Raw genomic sequence first — 23874 nt, forward strand, 5'->3', positions numbered from 1 at the left:
GAGTTAAACAAGTTTACTTGATATAGACAACCAATGTTCGTTATCCCCTTTCTATACCAATCTTTCCAGAAAACCATGTGTCCCCCTATTTTCAATTTAGATTTGTTCCATAACGAAGCAGAGTTTGTCAGAAAATGTGAAGATTTCTCTCGTATATCTGACTCCATATATTTTTTTGTATGGGACATTATTGGATTCTGCAGTCCCACGTTTTGTTACCTCAAATAATTTGATGTTCCGAATGGGGCATTAACTTCTTCCTCCATGTCCACCCAAATTGGCCTATTAGAGTTATCCGTAAAGAGAGCCTATTTGGGAAGCTACAAAGGCTTCTTGATACAATTGCATGTCAGGGAGCTTTAATCCTCCCTTCTCAGTTGTTTCCTGTAATCTCGCTTGTTTCATCCTGGCCCTTTTACCGGCACAAACAAACTCAGTAATACTTTTCTTTATGGATATAAAGGTATAAACAGGTATGGACAGTGGTAACATGCTACTGACCATCTTTTTAACCTGTATCCTACACCATAATAAGATTTGTAGCTTATCCCAGCTCTTAAACTGGAGTTGAATTTTGTTCAGTAGTTGGTCAAGGTTTTCAGAAATCATCTTCTCTAGACCAGGATTTAAAGCGATCCCCAGGTACCGCAACTTTTTAAGGACCCATTGATACCTCCAGCTGATGAAGTAATTTCTCAGACAATGTTTTGATAGTGGCATTACTTCAGATTTGGTCCAGTTTACTTTATAGCCTGATGTCTCTGAAAATGCATTTATTAAGTCCAGTAAAGGCGATATGTTGAGTTGGGAGCCTGACATTATTAGTAATATGTCGTCTGCATAAAGCAGTGGTTTATTCTTTCTACCTCCCATATTAACCCCTTTTATTGACTGATGCAGCCTAATGGCTTCGGCTAATGGTTCTAATGCTATAATAAATAGGAGGGGCGAGAGACAGTCACCTTGTTTGGTGCCTCGTCCTACTGAAAATGGAGATGATCGTAGTCCGTTAATGACTACTTTGGATTTTGGGTCGTTGTACATAAGTTTAATAATATTCTGAAAGTCCTGTCCAAATCCAAATGTATTTTATAGTATAATGCAGGTAGTCCCAGCCCACCCTATCAAAGGTTTTCTCTGAGTCTGGGGATAAGGCTGCCACTGAAGTATCCAGGTCTTTTGCCTTCCAGATGACATGCAATAGATTGTCAGATGAAGTTCTGCCTTTCACGAATCCCACCTGGTCTGGATTTATGATTTTCATAATGAAATGATTCATCCTCATAGCCAGAAGTTTTGTAAACTATTTTCCATCACAATTTATCAAGGAAATTGGACAGTAGCTCCCGCACTCATGGGGATCCTTTCCCTTTTTGGGGATTAGGATGTTTGCTGCATCACTTACAGAAGGTGGGAGCTCACCTGTGTCAATCGATGTGTTCAATGTTTTCAATATTTCTGGGCTTTGCTGCTCCGGCAAACCTTTTGTAGAAATCACTGGGTATCCAATCCAGCCCTGTGGGTGCTTGTCTTATAGTTTCGGTCAATTCCTCCAAAGTAATTGGACGGTCAACCCATTTCCTGTCTTCCTCTTTTAGTTTAGGAAGGTTCAGATTCTGAAAGAATGCCTCTGCTTTGTGCATTTTTGAAGGACTGTCTGAAGTAGAAAGTTCCTGATAGAAGTCTCAAATTATATTGTTTATTTCTTTATTATTGGTAATCAGCTTGCCTGTCTTTTTTCTGATTCCACCTATTTGCCGATCTGTTTCTCTAGATGTCGATTGACTGGCCAACGGTTTTCCTGCATTTCCCCCTGATTCATACCATCTCTGCTTCAACCTGTACAGAGAATATTCAGCTATTTTACTGAGTAAAGTATTCAGCTCGTATTTGGTTTTTGTCAAGTTTACCAGAGAAATGTTGTTAGGATTGGACCAATATTCCCTCTCCAGAGTTTTGAGCTCTGTTTCAAGTTGATAAATTTTCTGTTTATCTTGTTTCTTAATAGTAACTGTTCATTGTGTTATTACTCCACGTATGTATGCTTCAAAAGCTTCCCAGACATGTACCTGTTTTTCAAAGAACATTGTAATATTCTAAGCATAAACACTCAGTGAGAATGTGACTCACAACATAGGAAGTTCTATCAGCTTAGACAAAACCACTGCCGCCATGCGGATCTTCCATAGCCTACCACACTACTCAGATTGTTCGGCCTCGTTAACGTCTGCGACACACTTCTTTGCCACCTTTTGGGTCTGTAAAACGACTTAGTGATCCTCTCACAGTAACCCAGAACACAGCAGTGTAGTGCAAGGAGCATTTCAGTCCCCATTTCATGCACATGTCTCTCACCTCTATGAACCTCCTTGGAAAAGTCAGGGAAAACTCCACCTTTGTCCCTTTCCAGTGAAAATTCCTAAGTTATTTTGCTCTGAGCCGGACCTTCTCCCTGTCGGTGTATGGTAAGAATTTCACCAGGATAGGCTTGGGGTCGCGTGGGGCTGGTCCTGGGCGCACTGTCGTGTTGTGTTTTCCCAATGGTCATGTTGTTAACATCGGTGTGTCCTCAACTAGATTGCGTAAAATGTCTTTCATACAATCCAGCGTATTTATGTGGATTTCGGGAACCCCTCTGATCCGAACTGTGTTTCTCTGACTAACGTTCCTGGGATTGAAGTCGTTCTTCCAGATTTTGCGAATCTACTTTAGAACTGGGTCACCAGGCTGTTCTTCTCCACCATTTTTGTTGCTAGCAGCAGCTGCAGGTAGAGGCAACATTTTCGTGTTTTTCGTCAAAAGTCCCTGCTTTTGTGCGTTTCTAAGTCGTTTTTCCATGTAACTGATATCTTGTACAAGTAGTTAACAAAATGTGTAACTAGGCGTTGAATAATCGGGTTGGAGCTACACAGCCTCTTTAGTTAGCTGCTGCTCTTCGCAACATTGTCTCGGGAAGTCGACAGGTAGGCTATATTAAGTACAGGCTATGTGTAGCAAAGCAACTCCCGCCTCTTCCTCGCTAATCCAATCTCACTTTCTCAATGCCCGTTTTAAAGGACAATTTTGAATCCCTAATGCAATTTCCAAGCCTCTCTGACCATCCTCTCACTTTGCTGTTTGTGACTTGCAATTGAATAAGTGGGAGAGAAGGGGAGGTAGAGGGATGTAGGTGGAAGGAAGAGGGGGAAGTAGAGAGGGATGTAGGGGGGGAGGGAACAAGTGTTGTAGAGAGGGAGAGGTAGATGGAGAGATTGAAAGGAAAGAAGAGGTCAAGGAGAGATGGAGAAAGTGATGAAAAGAAAGAGCGGGTGGGAGGGAATTAAAGATTTAGAGGGGAAGGGAGTGAGAGAGAGGGAATGATAGAGGGAGAGAGAGAGATTGTCTGTGTTTTCATCACAGGGGTGAAGTTGTGTCTGCTTGCATAAAACATGGAGCTGTCTGAACCACAGTGCTCAGTAGCACATATGCTCTGGCCACAGGTGATTTGTAGAGCAGCTATTCCAGGGCAACTGTGTGTGTCTTTTGAGAAAGTGTGTGTGTAAACGACTGTGTACGAGGGAGGATTGGGCAGAGGCGGCTGGGACGGGCCGTATTTCAACCGGCGCGTCGCTCACCGGGATCACCGATTTTAAAACGTTACATCTTATGCGCGTGGCTAGCCAGCACTACTGAGCAGAGCTGTTTGTGTGTGTCCATACGGGGGCTGGGGGAGGGGTCTGGCCCCATAGGTTAGCCAGCACTTTCACCTGCCTCAGCTAATCAAAAGCTTGGTGATTAGTTGATACGTTTAATTGAAACAGTTGTGCTAGTTTGGATTGGATTTGATCCACATTGAAAAACACAGATCCAGGTTTTATTGTCCCTATGGTGCCCCTGTGTCTCTCCCATCCTCACCAAGTCCTCTGTCCTTGAGAGAAAGACATCCCTTAGTGAAAGCAGTTTACTTTAAGCTTGGCTTTCTCTACCCCTCTCTCGGTCTTATACAATACTGGTCCAGCCACTCACTCGGTCAATCCCAGGCCAAAACATGTCTAAAAATACTGGGGATGCTGCTGGACTGAAATGACTTTTTCCTTCCTCCTTGGAGCCGGGGCGGAACGCACGCTGGGCAATTTAAATGCTAATCTAGGGACTATTTACTGGCTATTAAGAGGTAATTGAGTCTTCAGCCTCTGTGGCTCTCGCCATGCCGCGGGTTCAACAGAAAATATGTTTTTGTTTTGTTAGAGGAGGGGTGAGATGAGAATTGTCGGTGTGTCCTTGTGTGTGGGAAGTTTTGCTAACACAGCATTGCTAGGAAATGTGTGTGGGTGTGTGTTTGCTCGCTGGTTAGTCAGTCAGTGCCAAAATGAGTACCCAATCATCACAAACTTGACCTCCGGTCCAGCTTTTCCTCTCTCTCTTCTCTAGTCCAATCATGGCGGATGTGTTAGCATAAAGACCAATCAGGATTGGCGGGAGCCTCCAGATTACTAGAAGATGACTCAGACTTTTTGGACAGGAGGCTGATGTTGCTTTGTTAGCACAATGTTGTTGGGTGTAGCGCCCAGCAGAACCAACAAACTCTGAGTTTACATGAATCAATGCAACAGGGTGGAGAGAGGATGGGGGGGGAGGGAGGTGTGTGTGTGTGAGATGCTGCGCGCATTGGATAGAGGGATACAGTGAGTGAATATGTGATGGAGTTTTCATGGGTGTTGCGTGTGTATGATTTGCTTGTGTGTAGTTTGCAAAGTTGACTTAGTTTACGTAGATATGAGGGTTCTTGTCAGCAGCCACAGAGGAGGAATGCTGTTTGCTTGTTGGAGAGCCCTGCACCATGCTCGCTCCTCAAGTGTGTGTGTTTGAAGTCCTGACGTGGGGAGAAGACAAAGAGGTGGCGTCTCGATTGAAGATCAGGTTGCTTTCCACTGAAGGCATCATCCCAGACATCAAAGGTTCCTAGCCAAGCGCCAGCTACAGTAGCTGCATCGGCCCTGCACTCAGCATACAGAGTCTATCCTAGCACACACCTTACCACTCAGCATACAGAGTCTATCCTAGCACACACCTTACCACTCAGCATACAGAGTCTAGCCTAGCCTAGCCCACACCACACCACTCAGCATACAGAGTCTATCCTAGCACACACCACACCTCACCACTCAGCATACAGAGTCTAGCCTAGCCCACACCACACCACTCAGCATACAGAGTCTAGCCTAGCCCACACCACACCTCACCACTCAGCATACAGAGTCTATCCTAGCACACACCACACCACTCAGCATACAGAGTCTATCCTAGCACACACCACACCACTCAGCATACAGAGTCTATCCTAGCACACACCACACCACTCAGCATACAGAGTCTATCCTAGCACACACCACACCACTCAGCATACAGAGTCTATCCTAGCACACACCACACCACTCAGCATACAGAGTCTATCCTAGCCCACACCACACCACTCAGCATACAGAGTCTAGCCTAGCACACACCTCACCACTCAGCATACAGAGTCTAGCCTAGCACACACCACACCACTCAGCATACAGAGTCTAGCCTAGCACACACCACACCACTCAGCATACAGCGTCTATCCTAGCACACACCACACCACTCAGCATACAGAGTCTATCCTAGCACACACCACACCACTCAGCATACAGCGTCTATCCTAGCCCACACCACACCACTCAGCATACAGAGTCTATCCTAGCACACACCACACCACTCAGCATACAGCGTCTATCCTAGCACACACCACACCACTCAGCATACAGAGTCTATCCTAGCACACACCACTCAGCATACAGCGTCTATCCTAGCACACACCACACCACTCAGCATACAGAGTCTATCCTAGCACACACCACACCACTCAGCATACAGCGTCTATCCTAGCACACACCACACCACTCAGCATACAGAGTCTATCCTAGCACACACCACTCAGCATACAGAGTCTATCCTAGCACACACCACTCAGCATACAGAGTCTATCCTAGCACACACCACTCAGCATACAGCGTCTATCCTAGCACACACCACACCACTCAGCATACAGAGTCTATCCTAGCACACACCACTCAGCATACAGCGTCTATCCTAGCACACACCACACCACTCAGCATACAGAGTCTATCCTAGCACACACCACTCAGCATACAGCGTCTATCCTAGCACACACCACACCACTCAGCATACAGAGTCTATCCTAGCACACACCACACCACTCAGCATACAGAGTCTATCCTAGCACACACCACACCACTCAGCATACAGAGTCTAGCCTAGCACACACCACACCACACCACTCAGCATACAGAGTCTAGCCTAGCACACACCACACCTCACCACTCAGCATACGGAGTCTAGCCTAGCACACACCACACCACTCAGCATACAGAGTCTAGCCTAGCACACACCTCACCACTCAGCATACAGAGTCTAGCCTAGCACACACCACACCACTCAGCATACAGAGTCTAGCCTAGCACACACCACACCACTCAGCATACAGAGCCTAGCCCACACCACACCACTCAGCATACAGAGTCTATCCTAGCACACACCACACCACTCAGCATACAGAGTCTATCCTAGCACACACCACACCACTCAGCATACAGAGTCTAGCCTAGCACACACCACACCACTCAGCATACAGAGTCTAGCCTAGCACACACCACACCACTCAGCATACAGAGTCTAGCCTAGCACACACCACACCTCACCACTCAGCATACGGAGTCTAGCCTAGCACACACCACACCACTCAGCATACAGAGTCTAGCCTAGCACACACCTCACCACTCAGCATACAGAGTCTAGCCTAGCACACACCACACCACTCAGCATACAGAGTCTAGCCTAGCACACACCACACCACTCAGCATACAGAGCCTAGCCCACACCACACCACTCAGCATACAGAGTCTAGCCTAGCACACACCACACCACCACACCACGCTGCTCCTCACCACACCGCGCTGCTCCTCACCACACCGCGCTGCTCCTCACCACACCGCGCTGGCTAGACTCCTCACCACACCGCGCTGCTCCTCACCACACCGCGCTGCTCCTCACCACACCGTGCCGCTCCTCACCACACCGCGCTGCTCCTCACCACACCGTGCCGCTCCTCACCACACCGCGCTGCTCCTCACCACACCGTGCCGCTCCTCACCACACCGTGCTGCCCTCACCTCACCGTGCTGCCCCTCGCCATACTGCCCCTCACCGCACCCGCCACTCACCGCACCACACTGCCCCTCACCTCACCACCCCTACTTGCTCACATTAACTTTTCAAACACACACACACACACACACACACACACACACACACACACACACACACACACACATTCTCTATCAAACACACACGCTCTCTTTCAAACACACACGCTCAGCCAACTCTGAGTGCAAGAGATAAGCATGCATCGCCTCACAGCTTTCCTATAAGAAGCCACCCTATAGCCCTCCTGCCCTCCAACCCTCCCATCCTCCCCTGGCTGTTCTTTTAATCCACTACCCAGTGAAAAGACCCACTGCAGTTAATAGTCATGAATAGCAAGGTCAGCGCCAGGGGACGGCCAAACAAAGGATGAAGCTGCCGCCGTTGAAGCACAGCAATGCTCAGCTCCACTAATCTCTAGTGCCACTTCACCTGTCATGGTGGCATCGTTGTATCGTAACTGTCCTACCGCTGGGACGTTACGGGGTTGAAATAAATGTCCGATTTTGACCCCTGTATCAGTTGTTAGGGGCAACTTCAACTTGTTTGACCGTAACATTCTAACTGCTCTAAATGTTGTCTAACCTCATAGTTATTTTTATTGTCTGTTTTGCTGACCGTTGACACTTGTTCTGTGTTTCTCATTGGGCAGGTATCGAGTGTCCGCGCGGCTCCAGGAACATGCCCGGCGGCATGCAGGTGGCTGAGCCCTTCAGCGACGAGGCCATGGCCTTCACCAAGGAGCTGGTACTGCAGAGAGAGGTAAGAGCAACATTCATTAAAGCTCCAATTTCTTTGATTTCAGTGGTTTTACTTGCGACTGCATGTTTGGCTGGTTTTGCAGTCTGACATATTGGATCACATTCGACCTCCAGTTTAATTTTGTCTCCTGGCTTTCTTTAGTGTGGTTTTTGATGACTCTGGGTGTGTTTGTAAATTCTCTCTGCAGTGCCAGAGTGTGTTCAGAGTGTGCTCTGGGCGTTCGTAAATTCAGAGCGTTGTCAGATTGTCCGTTCGTAATTTCAGAACCTTTGGGTTCAGAGAACACACTGGACGTAAGTTTGATCCGAGTGTTCTGACCTCACAACCTCAAGCAACCAAGCTAACGTTGGCTAGCTTGCTAGATACTTCTGGACACAAATGAGAGAACACCTCACTCTGACCATTTTACTCACCGTAGTAGAGCTGGTTTGGCTGTTTTCATGTTATCTAGAGCATTGGTGATTCTAACTGCTGCTGGCAACAATTAGTTACGCTTTTTTTGCCGATGTTTACTGACACGGCCATATTCAACGGGTGTTTAACGTTTGTAAATTCATCAGTTATTCTGCGCTTTAGCACACTCGGACGAGTACTCTGAAATCGCCAGAGTGAATTTACGAACGCACCCTCTGAGTTGCGTGGAAGGTCGACAGTTTTGGATCATGTTTGATCTCCATTTAGGTTCATCTATGGAACTGTGGTGCCTAGTTTCCCTTGGTGAATGCCATTCTAAATTGTCGATAGGAGTTGTTTGTGTTAACTGTGAACCGAGGCCTAGTCTTCCCTCCCCTTCCCCTCATGTCCTTCTGCCATACATCCTTTTCTGACGGGCCGTGGAGAGATGATTAGGGCCTCCACTCCAGCAATTGACCAAATCCATAGAACGTCTCAGTTGAGTAATGGTAGAGCAGAAAGAAGGGGAGACTGGGAGGACAGGCGATAATTTATCCACCTCAAAACCACCCTGTTATGCCCCACTCTCTGAAACCCAAAACCTTTCACAGGCCGACTTCCAAACCCCTTTCGTACTCTCTGGCAAATGTGGCCTTGTCGCACCCTCCCTCCAGATACTCCCTTCTACAAACTGATTCAAGATCAATTTTGTATCTCCCCACTAATAATTAAGGGTATAATTTGGCACGGGTAAGCTGATCCTAGATCCAAACGTTTATTGACATGTAAAACAGAAAGCTGCTTATTTAACTGGAGCCCATTGAAGCTAGCTCTGAATCCAAGGACAGCTAGCCTACTGTAACTCTCCTCTCCGTTGGACCCTGTTGAAGGGCTCTGTGGGGGAGTGTGTATCCCATGCTCCTTTGAGCCCCTCTAATTGTCATGGAAATGTGGCTTTGAGGCCAACTGTTTTGGCTGGTGTGGAGCTAGAAGGCTAGCCTGTGTAGGATGAGCTGAGCTAGCCAGATTGCTGCACTAGATTCCCAACTGAAAAGCTTTGGAAGTGGAATTGAGGTTAACAGGGGGAGTATTAGTGATGGGGGTGCAGTCGGACTCAGACCGCTCTGGCTGACAGGAACACACACATGCATAACACCCACACATACATATACACACACAATGTTATACTCAACACAATATAATAATACGTAATATATGCCATTTAGCTTTTATTCAAAGCAACTTGAAATGTATACTTTATTTAACTAGGCAAGTCAGTTAAGAACAAATTCTTATTTACAATGACGGCCTACCAAAAGGCCTCCTACGGGGGCCTGGGATTTAAATAATTCATAAATAAATACAATATAAATATAGGACAAAACACACATCACAACAAGAGAGACACAACACTACATAGAGACCTAAGACAACATAACAAGGCGGTAGATACAACAATACATCACACAAAGCAGCCACAACTGTCAGTAAGAGTGTCCATGGTTGTGTTTTTGAATGAAGAGATTGAGATAAAACTGTCCAGTTTGAGTGTTTGTTGCAGCTCGTTCCAGTCACTAGCTGCAGCGAACTGAAAAGACGAGCGACCCAGGGATGTGTGTGCTTTGGGGACCTTTAACAGAATGTGACTGGTAGAACGGGTGTTGTATGTGGAGGAAGAGGGCTGTGGTAGATATCTCTGATAGGGGGGAGTGAGGCCTAACAGGGTTTTATAAATGAGCATCAACCAGTGGGTCTTGCGACGGGTATACAGAGATGACCAGTTTACAGAGGAGTATAGAGTGCAGTGATGTGTCCTATAAGGAGCATTGGTGGCAAATCTGATGGCCGAATAGTAAAGAACATCTAGTCGCTCGAGAGCACCATTACCTGCCGATCTATAAATTATGTCTCCGTAATCTAGCATGGGTAGGATGGTCATCTGAATCAGGGTTAGTTTATCAGCTGGGGTGAAAGAGGAGCGATTACGATAGAGGAAACCAAGTCTAGATTTATCTTTAGCCTGCAGCTTTGATATGTGCTTAGAGAAGGACAGTGTACCGTCTAGTCATACTCCCAAGTACTTGTATGAGGTGACTACCTGAAGCTTTAAACCCTCAGAGGTAGTAATCACACCTGTGGGGAGAGGCATTCTTCTTACCAAACCACAGCACCTTTGTTTTGGAGGTGTTCAGAACAAGGTTAAGGGTAGAGAAAGCTTGTTGGACACTAAGAAAGCTTTGTTGTAGAGCATTTAACACAAAATCCGGGGAGAGGCCAGCTGAGTATAAGACTGTATCATCTGCATATAAATGGATGAGAGAGCTTCCTACTGCCTGAGCTATGTTGTTGATGTAAATTGAGAAGAGCGTGGGGCCTAGGATTGATTGATTAAAGAGCTCAGCCATGTGCTTCTTGTCAGTAACAACCACATCATCAACTTTAAGGGACATGGGCAGCTGTGAGGAGGAGGGTTTATTCTCCAGGTCTTTAAACGTTTTCCAGAACTTCTTGGCATTAGACCCACAGAGAGAACTGATCCTTAAAGTAACTAACTTTGGCCTTGCGGATAGCCTGAGTACACGTTTCTCATTTGCCTGAACGAGAGCCAGTCAGCCTGAGTATGTGTGTGCCGAGCCTTTCGCCAAATGCAATTCTTGAGGTGGAGTAACTCTGCAAGATCACGGTCGAACCAGGGGCTGAACCTGTTTTTAATTCTCATTATCTTTATGGGGGCGTGTTTGTTAACAATACCACTGAAAATATCAAGAAAGAAGTCCCAAGCGTCTTCGACAGAGGGGATCAAGCTGATTCTATACCAATTTACAGAGGACAGGTCATGAAGGAAGGCTTGCTCATTAAAGTCTATGACAAATCAGGACATGTTGTTTCACTGAGCAGAGATTACGAACACGGGCTGTAAAACAGTGATCATTAAGGTCATTACAGAAAACACCAGACTGATACCTATCAGGATTATTTATGAGGATAACATCAAGGAGAGTAGCCTTTTCTGGGTGTTTGGAGTCATACCTTGTGGGATTGGTAATAATCTGAGAAAGATTACAGGAGTCCCATTGCTTTAGGACTTGGTCATGTGGTTTAAGCGTGTCCCAGTTTAGGTCACCTAGCAGGACAAATTCAGACTTAGTGTAAGGGGCCAGCAGAGAGCTTAGAGCAGGTAGGGTACAGACCGGTGATGATGGAGGACGATAGCACCCAGCAACAGTCAACAAAGATCTATTAGAAAGTTTAATGCTTAAAAGCAGCAAATCAAATTGTTTGGGGACAGACTTGGTGGAGACACCCGAGCACTAAAGATGTTCCTTGGTAAAGATTGCAACTCCCCCACCGTTGGAAGATCTGTCTTACTGAAAAAGGTTATAACCAGAAAGGTTAACATCAGTATTCTAAACACTCTTCCTTAACCACGTCTCAGTAACGACCAACACATGTGGATTGGAGCTGTGAACCCACACTTTCAATTGATCCCTTTTAGGTATTAAGCTTTTTGTGTTAATGTGCAGAAAACCCAGGCTTTTACGAGAGCAGAAGACAGTGAAGCAGATATCAGAGCACAAGTCAGAATTGCGGCTAGCAACAGTAGGTGGGCCAGGTGTACATGCACATCAAGGCACGGCATAGTACAGGGAGAGCTCTGCAGTGCGGATGTATGACATCTGAATGTGCATCAGATGGCAACAAGATCATATTGTACAGCATTTTCATCAGAGAACATGAATACAAAGCCGGCGAGAGGTGGTTAGAATAGGATGGGAGGCCAAAAGTCTGTGTAACCAAGAGAGTCCCGAGTGTGGGTACAAACATTCTGTCCCACGGTTGGGTAAATAAAGTTTGTAGTCAACAAAATATGCAGGAGTCATGAGGCAAATAGCAAAATGCACAAGAAAAAAAAAATATATATAACGACTTGTGGCTAGCCATTGTAAGTTCAGACTCACTCGCCCCAACAGTGCGTGAGTGCTGGAGGCGAGCGAGAGCTCGGGAGAGAGGGGTGAGTGTGGCGGTGGTACCTGTACCAGACAGGGGGAGACAGGCCAGGGCAGACGGTGACAGATCGCCAGCTGGAATCCTTGCAGCAATGCAGCAGGACACAGGAGTAGGAGTCACACCCACTGGGGAGATGCTTTTATTTCTGGTGTCCCGTTTCTAGTAGAAAATGCCAGTGAATGGTCTTTGAACAGCAGGTGGGGGCTTCAGAGGATGTGTGAATACTTTTTACATATTGGTGGCCCCAGGAATCGAACCCATAACCCTGGCGGTGCAAGCACCATCCTCCACCAAGTGAGCCATGCAGGACCACAGTCATACCCACGTTGGCTCGGTCACGCACACCCTCGGAAACTCAAAATTGTCTTCCTTCTCTCATACGACATGCAAGTCCCTCTTGCCCTCTCTCGTCCGTGTGAGTTAGCATGCTTAGGAGAGACTGCTGCTGCTGCCTTAACCTACTGGCTGTGGCTAATGCAATCTTAACACTGCCCAAGCTAATTGTACAGAGGGAGAGAGGGATGGACGGAGAAAGAGGGGGAGGGGAAGAGAGAGGGAGGTAAAGGGAGGGAGGGGGGTCAGGGAGAGATTGAGAGAGAAAGAGAGAGTGGGGAGAAATATCCTGTTATCACACTCTTTCCATCTCTCCATTCCCCAGGTTGAAAATGAGGGCCTTAGTCGAAGTGGCCCGATTACATTTTTTTCCGCCCCAATCCCCCCAGTGTCACTGCGTTTTAAAACTGCCGCTCCGCTCCAATAGATGCGAATGGAGCCCAGGTGAACTCATTTTAGGACGTTTTCTGACTGAGTGCAGATTTCTTTTTCATTTAGTGAATGATGTTTGATTGAAGCTGCTCTCCAAGTGGTCCACTTTTCAGGGAATAGGGTTTCATTTTAGTTTAGAGGGAATTCTCCATGGGCATCTCCACCGATGTGTTTGTAGTTTTCGGAATCAGATTGTCTATCGGTAATTTGAAGTCTTAGCAGGGGTATTCGACTTCAAGGCCTCGCATGTGCCAAACCGACGCCACGTCAAACATCATTCCCTCTCCTCTGCCCCTTTTACTTCTCCCTCCTTTCGCCTCCTCTCCCCTTTCCTCCTTTGAGGAATTCTGTGTTAGTGCAGGCTTGACGGGTCGGCTGGTATGTTGGGGAGGAAGTCTGTGTTAGTGCAGGCTTGACGGGTCGGCTGGTATGTTGGGGAGGAATTCTGTGTTAGTGCAGGCTTGACGGGTCGGCTGGTATGTTGGGGAGGAATTCTGTGTTAGTGCAGGCTTGACGGGTCGGCTGGTATGTTGGGGAGGAAGTCTGTGTTAGTGCAGGCTTGACGGGTCGGCTGGTATGTTGGGGAGGAATTCTGTGTTAGTGCAGGCTTGACGGGTCGGCTGGTATGTTGGGGAGGAATTCTGTGTTAGTGCAGGCTTGACGGGTCGGCTGGTATGTTGGGGAGGAAGTCTGTGTTAGTGCAGGCTTGACGGGTCGGCTGGTATGTTGGGGAGGAAGTCTGTGTTAGTGCAGGCTTGACGGGTCGGCTGGTATGTTGGGGAGGAAGTTGGTGTTAGTGCAGACTTGATGGGTCGGCTGGTATGTTGGGGAGGAATTCTGTGTTAGTGCAGGCTTGACGGGTCGGCTGGTATGTTGGGGAGGAATTCTGTGTTAGTGCAGGCTTGACGGGTCGGCTGGTATGTTGGGGAGGAAGTCTGTGTTAGTGCAGGCTTGACGGGTCGGCTGGTATGTTGGGGAGGAATTCTGTGTTAGTGCAGGCTTGACGGGTCGGCTGGTATGTTGGGGAGGAATTCTGTGTTAGTGCAGGCTTGACGGGTCGGCTGGTATGTTGGGGAGGAAGTCTGTGTTAGTGCAGGCTTGACGGGTCGGCTGGTATGTTGGGGAGGAATTCTGTGTTAGTGCAGGCTTGACGGGTCGGCTGGTATGTTGGGGAGAAATTCTGTGTTAGTGCAGGCTTGACGGGTCGGCTGGTATGTTGGGGAGGAATTCTGTGTTAGTGCAGGCTTGACGGGTCGGCTGGTATGTTGGGGAGGAATTCTGTGTTAGTGCAGGCTTGACGGGTCGGCTGGTATGTTGGGGAGGAATTCTGTGTTAGTGCAGGCTTGACGGGTCGGCTGGTATGTTGGGGAGGAATTCTGTGTTAGTGCAGGCTTGACGGGTCGGCTGGTATGTTGGGGAGGAATTCTGTGTTAGTGCAGGCTTGACGGGTCGGCTGGTATGTTGGGGAGGAAGTTGGTGTTAGTGCAGGCTTGACGGGTCGGCTGGTATGTTGGGGAGGAATTCTGTGTTAGTGCAGGCTTGACGGGTCGGCTGGTATGTTGGGGTGTCATCACACTCTTCAATGTTCTCTCTCTAAAGCACTGCGGCGACGGCGTCTTCATTTCTCCTGATGCAAACGCGCATAATTAAAGTGGCGCGTGTTGAGAGGAGCAGCCATGATTTCTGCCACTATTTTTATAATCTATTGCTCTCTACATCTTGGTGTCTACCACTCTCTCTCTCGCTCTCCCTCCACCTTTCTTTTTTCTCTTTCTGTCTCTCTCTCCTGCTTCTTGCTCTCTGTCTTGGTCTCTCTCTCTCTCTCTCTCCACCTTTTTTCTTTCTGTCTCTTGCTCTCTGTCTTGATGTCTATCTCCCTCTCTCTCCCATCTCTCTGTGTGCAGTCTTAATCTCTGACTGACACGCGCTCCTTCTTCCCATGCGTACTTCTTTAAAATAGCTTGGCAGTATTTCAGGGCAAAGGCATTTAGAAACAGCCCAAATAAGTTCCTCTTTTGATGTTTCCTCCTAGAACCCATATGTCTCCTGAGGTGTATCGTCGGCAAACATTTTTACATGTTCATTTCCCATCTTTCTCTATTTCACACCAAGGTGGGTTTTTGTTCATGAAATGTTTGTGTGTGGTAATAGATATGAATTGTGTTGAGTGCAGTTTTTGCGTGGAGAGGAACAGGGGCGTGGGGAAACCATGGATCAGAGGTATAGGAAACGGAAGGGAAGAGGAAGATGGAAGTGGTAAAAGTGATATGCTTTAGGGCCTGACTGCAACAGAGTAGTTTCTGTTCCATCCCTCCATCACGACTGTCTGTGACAGACAGAATGAGAGAGAACAATAAAAGACTGAGGGAAGTGAGATTTAAAGAGGCCTGGTCCGCCTCCCACGCGTGGCTCTGACCTTGTGTGCGGGGACACAGAGGGAAGAGAGGGATCCCTCTCTTATTCTTTCTCTCTTTCTGTCTTTTTTTAATTCAAATTTGGTCTTTCATTCACTTGATCGATTCCATCCACATGCTATTTCTTTCTCTCTCTGTTCTTCTCTCTCTCCTCTCTCCTCCTCTCTCTAGCTCTCTTATCCTCTACCTCTCTTATCCTCTCTCCTCCTCTCTACCGCTCTCCTCCTCTCTCCCCCTCTCTCCCCCTCTCTCCCCCTCTCTACCTCTCTCTACCTCTCTCCTCCTCTCTCCTCCTCTCTCTTCCTCTCTCCTCCTCTCTCCACCTCTCTCCACCTCTCTCCTCCTCTCTCCACCTCTCTCCACCTCTCTCCACCTCTCTCCACCTCTCTCCACCTCTCTCCACCTCTCTCCACCTCTCTCTACCTCTCTCTACCTCTCTCTACCTCTCTCTACCTCTCTCCACCTCTCTCCACCTCTCTCCACCTCTCTCTACCTCTCTCCTCCTCTCTCCACCTCTCTCCTCCTCTCTCCTCCTCTCTCCTCCTCTCTCCTCTCCTCCTCTCTCCTCCTCTCTCATGTACAGTGCCTTTAGAATGTATTGACATCCCTTGACTTTTCCATGTGTTGTTGTTACAGCCTGAATTTAAAATGATTAAATGGGGATGTCACTGATCTACACACAATAGCCCAGAATGTAAAAGTGGAATGATGTTTTTGGAAATGTTTACAAATTAATAAAAAATGAAAAGCTGAAATATCTTGAGCCAATAAGTTATTCAATCATTTTGTTATGGTAAGCCTAAATAAGTTCAGGAGTAGAAATGTGCTTAACAAGTCACATAAGTTGCATGGACTCACTGTGTGCAATAATAGTGTTTAACATGATTTTGAAATGACCCATCTTTGTACCCCACACATACAATTATCTGTAAGGTCCCTCAATCGAGCAGTGAATTTCACACACAGATGCAACCACAAAGACCAGGGAGGTTTTCCAATGAATCACAAAGAAGGGCCCATATTAGTAGATGCAGACATTGAATATCCCTTTGAGCGTGGTGAAGTTATTAATTACACTTTGGATGGTGTATCAATACACCCATTCAGGAAACAGGCGCCCTTCCTAACTCAGTGGCCAGCGAGGAAGGAAACTGCTCAGGGATTTCTCCACAACTAGCATAAATGACAGCGTGAAAAGAAGGAAGCCATTTAAAGTAATACTGCAAAAAATGTGAGAAAGAAATAAATGTTTTGTTATAAATACAAAGCATTATGTTTGGGGCAAATCCAACACATCACTGAGTACCACTCTTCATATTATCAAGCATGGTGGTGTCTGCATCATGTTTTGGGTATGCTTGTCATCGGCAAGGACGAGGGAGTTGTTGTTGATAAAAATAAACGAAATAGAGCTAAGCACAGGCAAAATCCTAGAGGAAAACTTGGTTCAGTCAGCTTTCCAACAGACACTGGGAGACATTCACTAAAACACAAGGCCCACCTGGAGTTGCTTACCAAGATGACATTGACTGTTCCCGAGTGGCCTAGTTACAGTTTTGACTTAAATTGGCTTGAAAATCTATGGCAAGACTTAAATGGCTGTCTAGCAATGATCAACAACCAACTTGACAGTTTGAATAATTTTTAAAAGTATAATGGGCAAAAATAGCTCTTAGAGACATCAAGATATATTAGTTTTATTTTCTATATATATAATTTTTTTTATCTTATAATTTTTCTTCCACTGACATTACAGTATTTTGTGTAGATCGTTGTCAAAAAATGACTATGAAATCCATTTTAATCCCACTTTGTAACAACAAAATGTAGGCAAAGTCAAGGTGTGTGAAGGCACTGTATGTGTGGACAGTTGATTTTATCACTGTAGTATCTAGTAGGCTATACGGTATCAGAGCTGAGTGAACTCATCCCAGACACATCAGGTCACTCTGTCTCACCCTCGCACCTCTGGCCCTTCCTGTTCTCACGTCCACCATTGGTCAGTGACAGCGCTGTACCCAGTCATGTGTTAGTTAGATGGCCAGCGCCCCCTGTTCCCAGGCTGGCACGGGGTTGGCAGCACATCCCGACAGGACAGGTGGCGGGCGGGAGTGGGGTGCAATGACTCATGTGGCCCGCACATCAACATTCACTCACTCAGTCAGTCACCACAGATTACAGGGCACAGACTCCCTCGCTGCTCAAGAAGCTTTAACGCTAATGTCTGTGATTGGGCCCCCCACAGAGTGTTGGGTTTTATTGGTGTTTGTGATTCCCCCCCCCACAGATTGTCGTGGGTTTGAGGTGTCTGTGATTGAGCCCCCCACAGAGTGTCGGGTTTTATGGGTGTCTGTGATTGGCCCCCGCACAGAGTGTCGGTGGGTGTCTGTGATTGGGCCCCCCCACAGAGTGTCGGTGGGTTTGTGGGTGTCTGTGATTGGCCCCCGCACAGAGTGTCGGTGGGTGTCTGTGATTGGGCCCCCCCACAGAGTGTCGGTGGGTGTCTGTGATTGGGCCCCCCCACAGAGTGTCGGTGGGTTTGTGGGTGTCTGTGATTGGGCTCTCCACAGAGTGTCGGTGGTTTTGTGGGTGTCTGTGATTGGGCTCTCCACAGAGTGTCGGTGGTTTTGTGGGTGTCTGTGATTGGGCTATCCACAGAGTGTCGGTGGTTTTGTGGGTGTCTGTGATTGGGCTCTCCACAGAGTGTCGGTGGTTTTGTGGGTGTCTGTGATTGGGCTCTCCACAGAGTGTCGGTGGTTTTGTGGGTGTCTGTGATTGGGCTCTCCACAGAGTGTCGGTGGGTTTGTGGGTGTCTGTGATTGGGCTCTCCACAGAGTGTCGGTGGGTTTGTGGGTGTCTGTGATTGGGCTATCCACAGAGTGTCGGTGGGTTTGTGGGTGTCTGTGATTGGGGTCTCCACAGAGTGTCGGTGGGTTTGTGGGTGTCTGTGATTGGGCTATCCACAGAGTGTCGGTGGGTTTGTGGGTGTCTGTGATTGGGCTCTCCACAGAGTGTCGGTGGGTTTGTGGGTGTCTGTGATTGGGCTCTCCACAGAGTGTCGGTGGTTTTGTGGGTGTCTGTGATTGGTCTATCCACAGAGTGTCGGTGGGTTTGTGGGTGTCTGTGATTGGTCTATCCACAGAGTGTCGGTGGGTTTGTGGGTGTCTGTGATTGGGCTCTCCACAGAGTGTCGGTGGGTTTGTGGGTGTCTGTGATTGGGCTCTCCACAGAGTGTCGGTGGGTTTGTGGGTGTCTGTGATTGGGCTATCCACAGAGTGTCGGTGGGTTTGTGGGTGTCTGTGATTGGTCTATCCACAGAGTGTCGGTGGGTTTGTGGGTGTCTGTGATTGGTCTATCCACAGAGTGTCGGTGGGTTTGTGGGTGTCTGTGATTGGGCTATCCACAGAGTGTCGGTGGGTTTGTGGGTGTCTGTGATTGGGCTCTCCACAGAGTGTCGGTGGTTTTGTGGGTGTCTGTGATTGGGCTCTCCACAGAGTGTCGGTGGTTTTGTGGGTGTCTGTGATTGGGCTCTCCACAGAGTGTCGGTGGTTTTGTGGGTGTCTGTGATTGGGCTATCCACAGAGTGTCGGTGGCTTTGTGGGTGTTTTAGGTGTGTGTGTCTAATGGGGAAGCCTTTGATTAGTTGAATCAGGCGTTTTAGTGCTCTGCTGGGGGGGAAAAGCCTGGCCATCCTTTCTGTGGAAGTTTGAAAGTAATTGCTGCATTGGAAATGGTACCTTTACCTGCAGCATTATGAAACACCTGCCTAACCCTATCATTTCTCCAAGCCAGCCACAGCAGGTTGGTGGCACCTTCATTGGGGAGGTTTGTGGTAATGACTGGAGTGGAATTAGAGGAATGGTATCAAACACATCGAACACATGTTTTCCAGCTGTTTGATGCCATTCCATTGAATCTGTTCCGGACATTTATTATGAGTCGTCCTCCCCTCAGCAGCCTCCTGTGAAGCCAGCCTGTATGAGAATCACCCACTATATGCATTTGGAGGTGGCTAGGCCTGTTTAACATTCTCCTGCTCACACAGTTATGGGTGAGAAAGTGCATCCTTCATGTGTTTTGAGCCCTTTAATGTCTATTTTGCCTCTCACTCCAAGACCATATTGGATTTCTCCTTCGTCTGGCGCTTTGCATTGATTTCCGTTCACGTCTGAATTATTTGGCGTGAGTCAGATTACACAAGTGCCGCGCTTCCATCTCTCTCCTCCTCCCGTCTCCCTCTCTCTATCTAGCGCTTTCCATCACTCTGTGTGTACATTCACGTGTTCATTTGTATGCACAGTCAGGTCTCGGTGAGCTGACATGCTTGTGCCGATATACAGTGCATTCAGAAATGATTCAGACCCCTCGACTTTTTCCACATTTTGTTACGTTACAGCCTTATTCTAAAATGAATTAAATAGTCCCCCGCCCACCATCAATCTACACACAATACGCCATAATGACAAAGAAAAAAATGTTTTGCAAATGTATTAAAAATAAACATCACATTTCCATAAGTATTCAGACCCTTTACTCAGTACTTTGTTGAAGCACCTTTGGCAGCGATTACAGCATAGTCTACTTGGGTATGACGCTATAAGCTTGGCACAACAGTATTTGGGGAGTTTCTCCCATTCTTCTCTGTAGATCCTCTCAAGCTCTGTCAGGTTGGATGGGGAGCGTCGCTGCACAGCTATTTTCAGGTCTCTCCAGAGATGTTCGATCGGGTTCAAGTCTGGGCTCTGGCTGGGCCACTCAAGGACATTCAGAGACTTGTCCAGAAGCCACGTTGTCTTGGCCGTGTGCTTAGGGTCGTTGTCCGGTTGGAAGGTGAACCTTCGTGCTCTGGAGCAGGTTTTCATCCAGGATCTCTCTGTACTTTGCTCTGTTCATCTTTGGCCCGATCATGACTAGACTAGTCTTCCAGTCCCTGCCCCTGAAAAACATCCCCACAGCATGATGCTGCCACCACCATGCTTCACCGTAGGGATGGTGCCAGGTTTCCTCCAGACGTGACGCTTAGCAGTCAGGCCAAGGAGTTCAATATTGGTTTCATCAGACCAGAGAATCTTGTTTCTCATGATCTGAGAGTCTATAGCTGGAGCTATGACAGAGTAACTATCAGGTTTTTGGTCACCTCCCTGACCATGGCCATTCTCCCCCGTTTTTCCGGGCGGCCAGCTCTAGGAAGTGTCTTGGAGGTTCCAAACTTCTTCCATTTAATAATGATGGAGGCTACTTAGTTCTTTGGGACCTTGGGGACTCCTATCAAGTTGTAGAAACATCTCAAGGATGATCAATGGAAACAGCTCAATTTCGAATCTCATAGCAAAGGGTCTGAATAGTTAATGCTTTTTCTCTTTTTTATTTGTAATACATTTGCAGAAATGTCAAACCTGTTTTCACTATGTCAGTATGGGGTATTGTGTGTAGATTGCTGAGTAACTTTAAATTAAAAAATAAATAAAATGTATTTTAGAATTGGGCTGTAACGTAACAAATTGTGAAAAAAGTCGAGCTCTGAATACTTTCCGTAGGCACTGTAGCGAAATTGTGTGTGTGTGTCTAGTTAAATAATAGATGGTGTGTTTTATAGGCCAGACAGACTTGGGGACACTGAGAATTCTCCCCCTGGGGACAGTTTGTTTGTAGGGTCTTTAAGACATTAAACCACCAATACTATTCTCAATATCATTTCCTTATATGATTTATATAGAATACATGGATGTCTTCTCCCGTCCACTACTTTTATTCAGAACTCTTTTACTTTAGTAGTATTTACATGCCTCTCATGCCTCATGCCAATATGGTTTATTGAATTAAATTCAAGCACCAGAGCATTGCCTCTGCACTAGGCGACAACCTAGCCATGAACGCACCCGGTCCCCTGCGCTTACCTAGTGCCAGTGTGTGAGAGATGTCGTTATCCGTGGCCCTCTTTAATAGTAGTGACTTATAGGATGGAGGAGAGAGGAATGTCCCCCATAAACTCCTCTATGCCACGGCAGAGAGAGATGGAGGGAACGAGAGAGAGAGGTATGTGCTTTATCATCCCCAGACGTTTATGAGCGTGACCTTGTGTGTGTGTGTGTGTGTGTGTGTGTGTGAAAGAAAACGCTGATAAGCTCTGGCTAACAACTTCACCATCCATTCTGATGAGCCCCACGGTACTCCATACATCCTGGTTCTCTGAAGGAACACACACACACACACACACACACACAGACACACACACACACACACACACACACACAGACACACACACACACACACACACACACACACACACACACACACACAGAGTCACCTATGGGCTTGAGGAGAATGTAAAATGTATGCTCTCATGCCTGTAAGTCGCTTTGGATAAAAGCGTTTGCTAAATGGCATATATTATTATACTGTATAAACATTAGATGGAAGTGGAGCAGCCATTTTGATCGTGATAGATCAGGGGTGTGTGTGTGTCGGGTGCTCGTTGATGTGAATAGACAGCCTATAATTAGCTAGATTAGCTCTGCTCTATGACCTTTCATGAGGCATGATGTGTTATGACTGGTCACGCTGTTCTTACCTACACACACACACACACACACACACACACACACACACACACACAGTGGTGGGACAGAGAGGGTGTGTGTGTGTCCCTATCCCCTACTGTGAGTCTGGACCCGGCGGGCGGTGCTGTAATGCTAAAGGGACTAGCTGTAGCTGAATCATCTTAATATGTCTTACCCTTCATGTCAAGGGCACTGCACCATGAAAGACCTCAGTGACGTGAATAATACATGTTCTGTGGTGCAGGTAGATCTCTCTGCTTCTCTCTGCCGCTCTCTGCTTCTCTCTCTGCCGCTCTCTGCTTCTCTGCTTCTCTCTCTGTCGCTCTCTGCTTCTCTCTCTGTCGCTCTCTGCTTCTCTCTCTGTCGCTCTCTCCATCATTCTCTCCATCGCTCTCTCCATCGCTCTCTCCATCGCTCTCTCCATCACTCTCTCCATCGCTCTCTGCTTCTCTATCGCTCTCTGCTTCTCTATCGCTCTCTGCTTCTCTATCGCTCTCTGCTTCTCTATCGCTCTCTGCTTCTCTATCGCTCTCTGCTTCTCTATCGCTCTCTGCTTCTCTCTATCGCTCTCTGCTTCTCTCTATCGCTCTCTGCTTCTCTGCCGCTCTCTGCTTCTCTCTGCCGCTCTCTGCTTCTCTCTGCCGCTCTCTGCTTCTCTGCCGCTCTCTGCTTCTCTCTGCCGCTCTCTGCTTCTCTCTCTGTCGCTCTCTGCTTCTCTCTCCGTCGCTCTCTCCATCGCTCTCCATCACTCTCTCCATCGCTCTCTGCTTCTCTATCGCTCTCTGCTCTCTGCTTCTCTATCGCTCTCTGCTCTCTGCTTCTCTATCGCTCTCTGCTCTCTGCTTCTCTATCGCTCTCTCTATCGCTCTCTGCTTCTCTCTCTCGCTCTCTGCTTCTCTCTCTCTCTCTGCTCTCTGCTTCTCTATCGCTCTCTGCTCTCTGCTTCTCTATCGCTCTCTGCTCCTCTATCGCTCTCTCTATCGCTCTCTGCTTCTCTCTCTCGCTCTCTGCTTCTCTCTATCGCTCTCTGCTTCTCTCTCTCGCTCTCTGCTTCTCTCTCTCGCTCTCTGCTTCTCTCTCTCGCTCTCTGCTTCTCTCTCTCGCTCTCTGCTTCTCTCTCGCTCTCTGCTTCTCTCTCTCGCTCTCTGCTTCTCTCTCTCGCTCTCTGCTTCTCTCTCTCGCTCTCTGCTTCTCTCTCTCGCTCTCTGCTTCTCTCCATCGCTCTCTGCTTCTCTCTCTCGCTCTCTGCTTCTCTCTCTCGCTCTCTGCTTCTCTCTCTCGCTCTCTGCTTCTCTCTCTCGCTCTCTGCTTCTCTCTCTCGCTCTCTGCTTCTCTCCATCGCTCTCTGCTTCTCTCCATCGCTCTCTGCTTCTCTCTCTCGCTCTCTGCTTCTCTCTCTCGCTCTCTGCTTCTCTCTCTCTCTCTCTGCTTCTCTCTCGCTCTCTGCATCTTTTTTTTTAACCTTTATTTATCTAGGCAAGTCAGTTAAGAACACAGCCTAGGAAGACGGCCTAGGAACAGTGGGTTATCTGCCTTGTTCAGAGGCAGAACAACAGATTTTTACCTTGTCAGCTCGGGGATTCGATCTAGCAACTTTTCGGTTACTGGCCCAACACTCTAACCATTAGGCTATCTGCCGCCTACCTACTTCTCTCTCTACGTCTATCACTCTCTACTTCTCTCTATCGCTCTCTACTTCTCCATCTCTCTTTCTCTCTCCAACTGCGGGGTTCATAGATTTTCAGCTT

The 23874-nt window shown here is 47.5% G+C and overlaps 1 protein-coding gene across 1 annotated transcript in view; it reads left to right on the plus strand.

Annotated features, from left to right (window-relative positions):
- The window catches only part of LOC120049154 (staphylococcal nuclease domain-containing protein 1-like), a 311592-nt gene that overhangs the window by 79171 nt on the left and 208547 nt on the right, over positions 1 to 23874 (plus strand). The window contains 1 exon segment of the mRNA XM_038995382.1: positions 7877 to 7986. Coding sequence (XP_038851310.1) covers positions 7877 to 7986 — 110 coding nt within the window.

The sequence above is a fragment of the Salvelinus namaycush genome, chromosome 6 (assembly GCF_016432855.1).
Source record: "Salvelinus namaycush isolate Seneca chromosome 6, SaNama_1.0, whole genome shotgun sequence".
NCBI lineage: Eukaryota > Metazoa > Chordata > Actinopteri > Salmoniformes > Salmonidae > Salvelinus > Salvelinus namaycush.